The sequence below is a fragment of the Tursiops truncatus genome, chromosome 1, assembly GCF_011762595.2.
Source record: "Tursiops truncatus isolate mTurTru1 chromosome 1, mTurTru1.mat.Y, whole genome shotgun sequence".
NCBI classification, from domain to species: Eukaryota; Metazoa; Chordata; class Mammalia; order Artiodactyla; family Delphinidae; genus Tursiops; species Tursiops truncatus.
The window spans coordinates 49497703-49510859 of NC_047034.1; the positions used below are offsets into that span (position 1 = coordinate 49497703).

A 13157-nucleotide genomic window follows, 5' to 3' on the forward strand; every position below is an offset into this window, starting at 1 on the left:
TTCAAAAGCCTTGGAACCAGTTGAGACTCTGCTGGCTTCTACTAGCCTTGTTTGTGCTCAGTTCATCTTGATTTCATATGTCTTCTCATTCTGAGATCTAATCCCAATGGATAGACCCTATATGGGGCAGACAATAAAGGCAGACAGAACCAGACCCCACAAATACATTTAAAGCTTTCCTTGGATGTAGCATGTGTCACATCTACTCATTCCTTTGTCTAAAACAAGTCACAAGGCCAAGCCCCAGGTCACTATAGTAGGAAGTCTGCTTTGATTGCAGGGAAGCCAGGCAAGGGTGGAAAGGAAATGAATAAATTATATAATTATGAATAATGCAATCTACATACAATGGTACAACATTTTGTTTTTCTTTTTTTTTTCTTGGTCTTCTGTGTTCCTATTGCAATTCTTTCCTCAAATTGTCCAGTAGAGGTCTTCTCTGTACAGTCAAGCGCATCAGGTAATCAGTCCCATGGTTTTTTTAGCAATATTCCTCTGGAACCCTCCTTCCTTCTTCATCTCTAAACTGGACTGGTTGTTCTCTAGGCATCTCGCATAGATGTCATTCTGGGATTATGCTTTACCACTGTCTTTGGAATTCTCTTCCCCTTTTTCCTGGATTTTTCTATCTTGTGGATCCCAGGTCTTCATCTTTTATCGTTTACTTCTGTGTTTTGATGGAGTGTCTCCTCCACTAGCGTCCTCTTTTATTTATTTCCTGGTTTTGAAGGAGCATTTCCTTTAGTAGCTTCCTGGGTAAATGTTTTGAGATATTCCTTGTTGAAAATGTTTCTATCAGAGCTCTTGGTGTATTCCATATGCTCAATAAAGATTTGATGAATTATGAGTGAATGAATGATTGAATGAATGAATAAGCAGAAGCAGCATAGTATAATGGTGATGAGCTGGACTACCTGGGTCTGAGTGCTAGCACTGTCACTTCCTAGCTATATGACCTTTGTCAAGTTTGTTCTGTCTCAGTTTCCTAATGTGTACAATGGGAATAATAATAGTACCTGTGTCAGAATTGTTTTGAGTATTATATATAAGGCACTCAAGCAGTACCTGAAACACACATGCCAAGCACTCAAATGTTAGCTGTCTGGATTATCCTTAGTGAATAATATGAATGAAGGATGATGATATAATGAAGAAATGAAGAAACCACAACTGTTTTTTGTAAAGACTTAGTTGTTTTTTTTTTTTTAAGAGCAGAGCAGTTTTAGGTTTTATAATAAATTTGAGAGGAAGGTACAGAGATTTCCCATATGACCCAACATTATTAACATGGTACTTTTTTTTTTTAAAACCAAGGATGAACCTACATTGATATATCATTATCATCCAAAGTCCATAATTTACTGTAGGGTTCCTCTTGGTGTTGTATATTCTATGTATTTGGACAAATGTATAATGAAATATTCATCATTACAGTATCATACAGACTCTTCACTGCCCTAAAAATCCTATGTGCTCTGAATATTAATATCCCCCACTCCCCTGGCAACCACTGATCTTTTGGTTGTCTCCATAGTTTTGCCTTTTCCAGAAGGCCATATAGTTGGAATCGCGTAGTATGTAGTCTTTTCAGATTGGCTTCTTTCACTTAGTAATATGCATTTGAGTTTCCTCCATATCTGATGGCTTGAGAGCTCATTTCCTTTCAGCACCGAATAATATTCCATTGTCTAGACGTACCACAGTTTATTTATCCATTCACCTCCTGAGGACTTTTCTTGGTTGCCTCTGAGTTTTGGCAATTATGAATAAAGCTGCTATAAACATCCATGGGCACGTTTTGTGTAGACGTAAGTTTTCAGTTCCTTTGGGTAAATAACAAAGAGTACAGTTTGTAGATGATATGGTAAGAGGATGTTTAGTTTATTAAGAAACCACCAAATTGTCTTCCAAAATGGCTGTGCCATCTTGTATTCCTACCATCCATGAGTGATGCTCTTTTGTTAGGTACGTACACGTTAAGAATAGTTACATCTTCTTGGAGAATTGACCTCTTTATCATTATGTAATACCCTTCTTTACTTTGAAGTTTGCTTTGACTGAAATTAATATAGCTAATCCTGTTTTCCTGTTGTGTGTTAGCATGGTATTTTTTTGTCTGTCCATTTACTTTTGATCTATATGTGCCTATATATTTCAAGTAGGTTTCTTATAGACAGCATATTGTTGAGTTGTGTTTTTGATCCACTCTGACAATCTGTCTTTTAATTGGTACAGTTAGGCCATTGACATTCAAAGTGATTACTGACATAGTTGGATTAATATTTACCATATTTGTTACTGTTTTCTATATGTTGCCCTTATTCTTTGTTCCTGTTTTGGTCTTCCACTCTTTTCCTGCCTTTTGTGGTTTTAATTGAGCATTTAATATGATTCCATTTTCTTTCCTTTCTTAGCATATCAGTTATGCTTTTTTTGACCTTTTATAGTGGTTGTCCTAGAGTTTGCAATATACATTTATAACTAATCTAAGTCCATTTTCAAATAACATGATACTATCATGGGTAGTGTGAGTGCCTTATAAAAACAAAATATTCCTAATTCCTCCCTCCTGTCCCTTGTATCATTGCTGTCACTCATTTCACTTACATAAAAGCATACATAAACATGTATATATGCATACTATATATGCATGTTTGTATATTAGTACACACATAAGATATATATGATACATAAGCATGTATAATCAAATACATTGTTGCTATTATTTTGAACAAACTGTTCTCTTAGATCAATTAAGAGTAAGAAAAATAAAAGTTTTTATTGTACCTTCACTATTCCTGCTTTGATGCTCCTTCTTTCGTTATGTAGATCAGTTTCTGACCTACATTATTTTCCTTCTCTCTAAAGAATTTCTTTTAACATTTCTTGCAAGGGAGGTGTATTGGCAACAGATTTCCTCAAAATTTGTTTGAGAAAGTCTTTACTTCTCCTTCACTTTTGAAGGATAATTTCTCAGGATACAGAGTTCTAGGTTAGCAGGGGTTTTTCCTCAACAGTTTAAATATGTCACTCCACTCTCTTCTCACTTGCATGGTTTCTGAGGAGAAGTCTGATGTAATTCTTATCTTTGTTTCTTTATAAGCAATATGTTTTTTTTCCTCTGGCTTCTTTCAGGGTTTTTCTCTATCTTTGATTTTCTGTAATTTGAAAATGATATGCCTAGTGTAGTTTTTGAAGCATTTATTTTGCTTGGTGTTCTCTGAGCTTCCTGGATATGTGGCTTGGTGTCTAGCATTAATTTGAGGAAATTCAGTCATTATTTCAGGTATTCATCTGTTCCTTTCTCTGTTTCTTCTCCTTCTAGTATCCCCATTATGCATACATTGTATCTTTTGTATTTGTCCCATAGCCCTTGGATATTCTGTTCTGGGTTTTCTTTTTTTTTTTCCCCAGTCTTTGTTTTCACTTCTTAGTTTTCGAGGATTCTATTGATATATCTTCTAACTCAGAGATTCTTTCTTCAGCCATGTCTGGTATACTAATAAGCCCATCACAGGCATTTTTAAAATTTCTGTTACAGTGGTTGTTTTATCTCTATCATTTCTTTTTGGTTACTAGGATTTCCATTTCTCTGCTTACATTGTCTGTCTGTTCTTGCATGGTGTCTGCTTTATTCATTAGAGCCCTTAGCATATTAATCATAGTTGTTTTAAATTCTCAACCTGATAATTCCAGCATCTCTGCCCTGTTTCATTCTGATGTTTACTCTGTTTCTTCAGATTGTGGATTTTTTGCCTTTTGGTTTGTCTTGTAATTTTTACTGATAGCTGGACTTGATATATCAGATAAAAGGAACTGCTATGAATAGGCCCTTAGTAATGCGGTGGTGAGGTGTTGGGGAGAGAAAGTGTTCTATGGTCCTATGGTTCGGTCTCAGTTTTGTAGTGAGCCTATGCCTCTGGACTGGGAATCTCACAAATGTTTCTCTTTTTTTTCCCTCCCCCTTTAGTTGGGACAGAATGGCTGGAGTGGACTGGAGTTGGGTATTTTCCTAACCCCCAGGTCAGTTAGGCTCTGATAATACCCCAACAGGTTAGGTGCTGGTTAGCCAGTTTCCCCTGAAGGCAGGCGGTTTTGAGAACAATAGAGCTTTGGCATATTTCAGAACGGTTAATTTCCCTTCCCCCTGCCAGAAGCCTGAGGGGATGTCTCTCTGACATTTATTGTGGGAACCTCCTCAAGCTCCTAGAAGTAAATCTCACACTATTGGGGGGGTGCGGATAGAGGGGTTGAGTAGATGCCCGTGGAGTTTTTAACCCTCAGAGTTGTCTGCACTGTGCCTCCAGCAATTCATTTATTATGGTCAGGTTTTCTTACCTGGCTCTGGTTCCCCGGCTGGTTTCCACTTGTGAGGCTCTGCTCCAGGATGTCGAATTCATCTATCTGTCTCTCTAGTCTCAGGGGCAGTGGTTTGCCCTGTGTCTTTCCCTTTCTTATGGATCTAAGAATTGTTGATTTTTTCAGTCTCTTCACCTTTTTTGTTTGTTTGTTAGGATGGAGTGGCAACTTCCTAGCTCCTTATATATGGAACTGGAAACGAAAAGCCCACTTAACTTTTCACAGTCACTTTTTCACTGGAAATGATTGTGTATGTACTATATTATCCCTGTTAGAATTCTCCATCTTTCAAATAATACTATTTTATACAGTGTGGGTTATAGTTTACAGAGTACTTTCCCCATATTTACAACTCTGTAAGGTACTTTCACTTATTACTGTGTTGTCTTTACAACAGCCCTGTAAGGTAGATGTTATCCTTATTTCACAGACAGGAACTATTTCAGAGATGTACACATTACTTGTTCGAATACATACAACTGCTAAGTGGAAATGCAGGTCTGAGAGAGTGTTCTTTCCACCACTGGATTTAAGAAGGATAATCAATTTCCAGTCGACCCTGCTACTGTTGTGCTCTGATTTGCAACAATTTCTTTTATAAAATAGTCAAATCCACCTGTGACCTCTGCAAGGATCATTGGGCAGCAATGATAGGGATAAAATAAATGTCTAGAACTCAAATAGCTTACACTAAACAACACCATTTTTGTGTGAAAATAAAAGTAACACTTGTAAAATATCTTGCTTCTGTCATTTAGTGACTTTGATATAGTACGGTTTCCCAGGTCTTCCAGTTTGTTACCCATGCAGCTGCCTTTCCCCCAAGTCTGCCAGAACACTTGTGTTTCCATGAACAGATGAAGTGCTTACACATTCATAGACTGAGACGCCCAGAATTCAGTTGGGTTCTCTCATTGCTCCAAGCAGATTTCTGCCCTTTCAGCCATGACAACTCAGGCTGGGCTCTAAATACTGATGGCAAGACCTTTTATTATTAATCAGGGATTTGTATGAATTAATTTAAGAATGTGAGGGAGGTGGGAGCTTAAAATTAACATCCTAAATAAAATAAAGGGTACTGCTTCATGACATTTAAAGCTCTAGCAAATAAAACAAGTTTGCAAGCTTTGATGATGGATTAAAAGTATATAATCTCAAAGTTAAGTTGCTAGCTAAATACTTTTAACCCCTTTATCAGAAAAAAGACATTTCCCTACTATAATAAGTTGGGTAACAATTACAATTTTGAAAGGATATCCTGGTCTTCTAGGTGTTTGTCTAATATTTGAGGTTGAGTTATTTCACTACTCATTGCCTAAGATTCTTTGGAATGGTATATGACTTTATTTAAAATGTTCATTCAGCAGATTCAGCCCAATTTCGGTCTTTCCCTGAGATGATTAAAAATTACATTTATTGCACTTAAAATTTTTTGTGAGCACATAGAGAAATTTTAATTATAGTCATAACATGATAAGCCACATTTGCACTCCCACATATTGAAATAAACATAATTATTATATTGCCTAAAATGCTTAGAATCTATAGCTATCATAGCACATGAACATATATATATATATATAAAATGCCTTTTAAATAAAATATTCCTATTCTATAATGAAGTTATTTTATTATGCAGAAGTATAGTTCCTGGTGTGTATCTTTTATTTAAGTTGTAATTGCTACAGATATAGTAAGGCATATATTTCTAATTTGAGAAAATTACATGGTGTTTCCTACTGATATGGTAATTAGGACACTGTCTATATTTCATGTAATAAAAAAAGTTTTGTAGTTATACTTACTATTCAGGACGCTATAGGTTCCAAGTTTATAGCATCATGGTGTTCTATGTACTCATTTGTTAAATTACAGCTTTTATTAAATTTTTTAATCATTTGCAGAAATGTTTGGAAATTGAGGTGTAGATAATATGAAGAGAAATGTGAAGATCTAAAAGCTTATACATTTTTTAAAATGGTGCTTCAATTTTTATTTTTTGAGTCAGTTAATATAACTCTTCACACATGCCACATATTTATAGTTCTTCCAAGAAAATATCTTGGATGATTTAAATAATTTATAAAGTGTACTTAATATATGAACAGAATATTTCTTATCAATCATCAGGCACATATTATGTCTGCACAATTCTTGTCACACAATTTATATCTCAGATTAGTGCCATATACAGTAGACACTGAATACGTGCTTCTTAGTGATATTTAAATAATATTTTATTTATTTCTAATTAATTTATTTTTGGCTGTGTTGGGTCTTCGTTGTGGTGGGTGAGCTTCTCATTGCAGTGTCTTCTCTTGTTGCGGAGCACGGGTTTTAGGTGCATGGGCTTCAGTAGTTGTGGCACACGGGCTCAGTAGTTGTGGCGCATGGGCTCAGTAGTTGTGGCGCACAGGCTCTAGAGCGCAGGCTCAGTAGTTGTGGTGCATGGGCTTAGTTGCTCTGTGGCACGTGGGATCTTCCCAGACCAGGGCTCGAACTCATGTCCCCTGCATTGGCAGGTGGATTCTTAACCACTGTGCCACCAGGGAAGTTCCTTAAATAGTATTTTAAACTTTTACATTAATTTAAATTTGTTTTAGAACAAATGTAGCAATATAATAATATTTGAATGAATTAGATGACATTATTCCAGTGCAGCTATCATCACTCCCCCCAGAAGCATTCATACAATTCATTGGTTTTTCCATAAATTTTTGTCTAATACACTCAAAAATTCCTCTTTTATTGAGCTGCTACTTTAGTTAAGTCCTTTCTTTTCTTTTGAAGGTCTAATTTTATACCATTTTCCATATGTTTATTGATTCTTTCAAATACTTTGAAGAAGATCACCTTTCTCTTGACTCCATTCCTTTCTGCACTTGCTTTGTTTTAAATTTGTGGCTCATGTCAGAATACAGTTTACATGCTTTTGGTTTGAGAAACTGCTGCAAAATCTGGCAAAACAGACAGTACTAACCTAACAAAGAAGCAAAAGGTTTAAGAGCCAGAGTCAGTGTACTAAGGCTCAATTTATGCTTCTATTTAAGAAAGGAAGGAAAAAATGCATCCTCTTAAATAACTTTCTACACTTGAGTATATGTTAGTTTGGTTATGTAGTTGACTAACATTAATTTGAAGGAACTTTATTCACACTAATAATTGAGAAATGCATTCTAAACTGTCAAATTATGCTCATTTGTATTAATATAGGCAGCACCATTTAAAAATCAAGCCTATGGTAATACTTTACACCAGAAACTCGTACTTAATGCAAAATGAGAAAATAGTGAAAGTCATTTAAATCTTATGCGCTTTGGCAGTATACTTGTTTTTTGAATTTTTTATCATGGTAAAATATACGTAACAAAATTCACAGATTTAACCATTTTCAAGTGTACAGTTCTGTGTCATTAAGTACTTTTACATTGTTTAACCATCACCACCGTTTTATCTCCAGAACTTTTTCATCTTCCCCAGCTGAAATTCTGGACCTATTAAACACTAACTCCTCATTCCTCCCCTTCCCACAGCCCCTTGCAGCCACCATTCTACTTTCTGTGTCTATGAATCTGACTACTCTAGGTACTTCGTGTAAATGGAATCACACAATCATACACAAGCTCTCTTGAGACTGGCTTATTTCAGTTAGCATAATATCTTCAAGGTTCATCCATGTTATAACATGTCAAAGTTTCCTTCCTTTTTAAAAATGAATGATATTTGTATGTATATACTGCATTTTGTTTATCTAAATATCCATCTGTGGACAGTTGGGTTGCTTTCATATTTTGGCTATTGTGAATAATGTGGCTGTGAATGTGGGTGTGCAAATTTTTGGTTTTTTCCAACACTTTATTATGAAAATTTGTAAACATACAGGAAAGTTGAAAGAATTTTACAGTGAACATCTATATCCCTACCACTAGATTCTACCACTAGTTATTTTACTATGTTTGCTTTATCAATATCTAGCCGTTTCTCCATCCATCAATCGATCTATGTTTTTGATGCATTTCAGAGTATTTTATAGACAATAAATTTTCTTCTAAATGCTTCAGCATACATATCATTAACTAGAGTTCAGTATTAGTTTGGTTTTTCTTTTAAGGTAACATGTATATATACAATGAAATGCACAAATCTGAAGTGCACATTCAATTAATTTTGACAAATGCACATACCTGTGTAACCAAAATTCCTATCAAGATATAGAACGTTACTGTCACCCCAGAAAATTCCCTCATGCCCCATCCCAGGTGGTTCTTTCTCCTAATCGTACAAAGGTAACCACTGTTCTGATAATTCTTCTACCATAGATTGGTTTTGCCTGTTCTAGAACTTTATATAGATGGAATCATAATATGTACTTTTTTGTGTAAGGCTTCTTTCATTTAGCATAGTGTTTTTGAAGTTCATTGATATTGTCATATAGATCAGTATTCTTCCTTTATATTGCTGACTAGTATTCCATTGTATGAATATGAATTCATTGTAGTGTATTTATCCATTATCTTCTGATGGACACCTGGCTACCTTATTATTATCACTGGATTACTTATTATTTTATACAGGATGAAGTAATATCTCCCTTGCTTACTCCTTAACCCTTTAGTTACTAACATTATGGCTTAGTAAATGCTTATAAAGGGAGTTTCTAAAGTAGTGTATTTAAAATCCTTCTGAATTCCCTGATAGCTCAGCAATACCATTTCCTTTTACCTTAGATCTTAGCCAGTGAAGGAGATCAAGTATTCACTTATTTTAAATGTGTATTAGCTTCCATGCTAGCCACATCTTGCGATCATAAACTGCCACCCAGTCCTACTGCTGTCTGAGTTTTTGAAAGAACGTTGTTGGTTCACTAATGAGAGGTGGGTGGAAGTAGGAGGCTTTGTGTAGTTTCTGGTGGTTGCAGGTGGGGGAGTTCTCACTGTAGCCAGCTGCTACAATGGCAGCAGCGAAGGGTAGAAGATAGGGATAGGAGAGAGGAGGCAGAGACACTACAGGTTATTGGTAGCTGAAGTCAATCAATTGTAAGTTGAAACCCAATTTTTTGGAGAGAGAAATTCAAGTCAAAATATTTGCAGTATTTCACTTCGTAATTAGACAGTACTATACCATATCATCTTTGATAAAATGGCAACTCTTAACAAATTTAAACATACCAACTTTGCCATGTTTTTGTCTACTGTATGTATGGTGTACATGCTTTGTTTGTATCTGTTCTCAAAATACCCTAAGAACATCAAGTCATTTTATAATACCATCTCTTTTCATTTAATTTGTGATATCCAGGAGAAATCTAATTTTTAAAAATTCTGCATGGTTTAAGAACAAGTAACCAAGGATATCAAAAAAACATATAAAATATTAAGACTCAACTCTGTATTTTCCAGAAGGTATGAAAGTAATACCACTTAATAGGTTAGCTGCCACCCTGCACTTTCCAAGCACTTTAGAGTCATTCATCTGTCTGAGGTAAGACGGTATTTGCACCCTTGGTTAACAGATGGGAACTCTTTCTTCCCTGCTGTGTTTTACTGTATTTGAATTCCAGAATTTATCCAGAGCTCTCCAAACAGTGCTTGTGGTTTTCTGCTGACCTAAGAAAGATTCCTTTTAATAATGGCTTTCCCCACAAATGTCCCAAATAGTTCTGCGATATTCTTTCAGAAGTTATTAAAACTAGAAGCAGACAAACAATTGTCAGCTTTTGTGGTAACAGTAAAAATAAATTTAACTTGAAAATTTGTAAGAGATTATATCATTCATAGAAGATAAAACAATTATATCTAAAAATAGGTAAAATATCTCATAAGTTTGTATAAAATCTTTAAGCAAATATAAATTTAATGTGCACCTAATTGATGGTTTTCCTTCTGGAAGAGAAATTATGGAATCCTGTATCTAAACTAATTTAGTAAATTTAATAATTGCATTATATTGGTCCATATATGTTTATGGTTAACAAAGAGAAAGGAGAGAAACCACAGGTGTTTATTTACTGATTTTATCAGTAGGGGTTATGAGGATAGATAGATATGCAGATATCTATAGATAGATAGATATCTATAGATAGATAGGCAGATATCTGTAGATAGATAGATATGCAGATATCTTCTCTGCAAATTACTGGTTATTTATTACTTGAACTAATAATCTTAGAGTATGTTTACAGGAACTCTACAATTTGAAGAAGTAAAGAGTTATCACATTCAGATACCTGGTTGTGCTGATCTTTGTTCATTTAAATGCAGGATATTTGAAGGCAAAAATTCCAAAGCCTGATTTACTTTATCTATGCTTATTTACAAGTATGTTTAATCCTGCTCTTGTTTTTGAACTTCTTAATGCTGCATAAAAATATTAATCATTAGGTGGTCTTAATGTAGCTATCTTCAGCCCTTCTGCAGAAAGTCATTATCAGAGAATTCATTCTAATTCAAGGTTAATTAGTGTACCATTAAAATAATGTGTTACAAAAATTAATTACATTGCAGGTCAGAAAACCTGTTAAAAAGCATAGTGTAAATGTCTGAGAGCACATCATCCTCCTTAAAACATTGCTATACAAGTGCCACCCTTCTAGAAAATATATCCAAAGTGAAAATCACTACTGAGGTCCAGTCATAGGTGTTTCGTCTAAAGTAAATTTTTGGCACCACATATGGGAAATATAAAATATAACTCCCCATTAACAGTAAAATGCGTTGCTTGTCTGCTTTCCCACCGAAACAGCTAAGGATTTATAATTTAACATTAGTCTATGTAACCCTATTGGGTTAAACCTAAGGAGAAATCAGGAATCTGGTTGAGAAATAGAAATTATCTGTACATCTTGTAGTAAAAATACTAGATATATTAATATTATGTTTTCTTACTTAACTATTAGGTACTTCTGGTAGGTTCCCTGTGTAAGTCTATCAGGCATCATTTTAACTATGTAGTAATTCTTGTTAATAATTTAACATAATAGCCATAAAATGTACAGTTATAATTAGAACTAAGAATGATACAGACTTTGACATTTTATCTGATTATTTTAATGTAAAAGCTGTGAAACAATTACATTGAACTATAAAATATTTTATACATTGGTATTAGTTCTGAGAGTCTAATTAGAATATCTATCTATTCGTATAGAGGGTTTTGAAATTAGTGCTCTAGTAACACTAAATCAGTACACGTTAGAGCTGGAGAACATTTACCATAGGCAACTCTATTCTCTACTCCACAATACATTTTTTACTTGGCTTTTAGAATTGTCTCCATTTAAAAAATTTTTAGTGGGCTCTGAGCAAAGTAGTTTTGCTGTTACAATAAACTGTGAATGATTTGCCCACGTTTTAAAATTTTTTGCTTCCCTTCCTCTTCGGATTTTGTGTAAGCCTATTGCAAAACAGATATTCACAGGTAAGTAAAAATAAATTGAGCAAATGAAAGAAAAAGAAAAGGACAATTTGTAAGGAAGAAGTTGTCTTACTTTTTGTTTGTTTGTTTCAAGAATAGTTCCTGGTTTGATTAGTTGAACGAATAGGTATGTGAAGAGAGTCTGTAAGGTGAAGTGTGTGAGTTTAGAAAAGCTTTGTTGAAAAGTGCTTTTTACTTTAAAGTCATCTTTGTCCCAGCTTATATCTCCTTAAATCTTTTCTAAAATGACATAAAGCAGGGATTTCAACTTGATTTGGAAAAACATTCCATTCTTTAAAAAATGACATCACTACCACCCTGAAAAAAGTAGTGTTAAGCCATACATCACTCATTTCTTCAGAAAAGCCCTTAGCTTTGGGGGTTTTGTTTATTCTTTGGACTGAGTAGGCTCCTTTCATTAACTAAACCAAGATGTCTGACAGTGGAGAAAAGAATTAACACATTGAGAGTAACCGTTCATCCTTGGTAGACAACAGTTAAAATTAATGTTTCATATTTAGTACTTTTGTCTCCTGACAGTTAATATCTATTCTGTTTTACAAGTGGCTTTCACAGTCAGCATTTGAAGACAAACACTAGCAGACTTTACTAATGTTTTGGGGATATTTCAGGGTGTAAATTTGGGATATGAAGGGGAAATGCTTAGTTTCAAAGTGATTAAATTTTCTTATATTTTAAGGAATAAACTTGAGTAAATTTAGATAAACTGCATTTAGATTATGATCTCTACCTAGGTTTAAGTACTTATTTTTTTTTTTATCCATAGGATTTTTTTCACCAGAAGTGGACATAATTTAAAACTATCTCTTACCTTTATAGAGTACTTCAAAATTTACAAAGCATTATTTTGTAACTCATTCATTCAACAAATGTTATTGGTATTATTGTTGTTAGTGTTACCCCCACGCTGTGGGTGAGGAAGCTGTTCAGGCTGAAGAAAGTCACTGGGCTAGTACAGAACAGATTCCAGAAGTAGAACTCAGGACTTTCTATTGATTTCCAGTCTGCTGATTTTCCCATAGAACATTTTATATCAATCATTCTTAGAATAGTTAATCTACATTTTTGCATATTACTCTGTCTTTCTTCAGACCTTATATCTTTTATATGGTCCCACACTGGATTAACAAATTCATTTATCTTTTTCTGTGTTTTTAGGGCAGAGCTCTACTCCATTGGGCTTGTGATCGAGGACATAAGGAACTAGTCACAGTCCTGCTACAACATAGAGCTGATATTAACTGTCAGGTAAGAGTGATGAAAAGGGAGTTTTTTTAAAAAAATTGGGGTAAAATCCACATAAAGTAAAATTTACCATATTAACAATTTTAAAGTGTACAGTCGAGTGGCATTTAACAATGTGC

The 13157-nt window shown here is 34.5% G+C and overlaps 1 protein-coding gene across 16 annotated transcripts in view; it reads left to right on the plus strand.

The window, feature by feature from the left end:
- The window catches only part of ACBD6 (acyl-CoA binding domain containing 6), a 235993-nt gene that overhangs the window by 88398 nt on the left and 134438 nt on the right, over window positions 1–13157 (plus strand). For 6 of the 16 annotated variants that reach the window (XR_012331304.1, XR_012331305.1, XM_019952745.3 and 3 more), the window contains exons 6-7: window positions 431–460; window positions 12952–13041. Coding sequence is in view for 9 of the 16 variants with exons in the window: in XM_019952745.3 (XP_019808304.2) it covers window positions 431–460; window positions 12952–13041 (120 nt within the window). In the remaining 7 variants the exon portion in view is untranslated. Of the gene's footprint in view, window positions 1–430; window positions 461–3970; window positions 4024–12951; window positions 13042–13157 lie in introns of all 16 variants that reach the window. The other 10 variants (XR_002179951.3, XR_012331308.1, XR_004526004.2 and 7 more) reach the window with 2 other exon arrangements.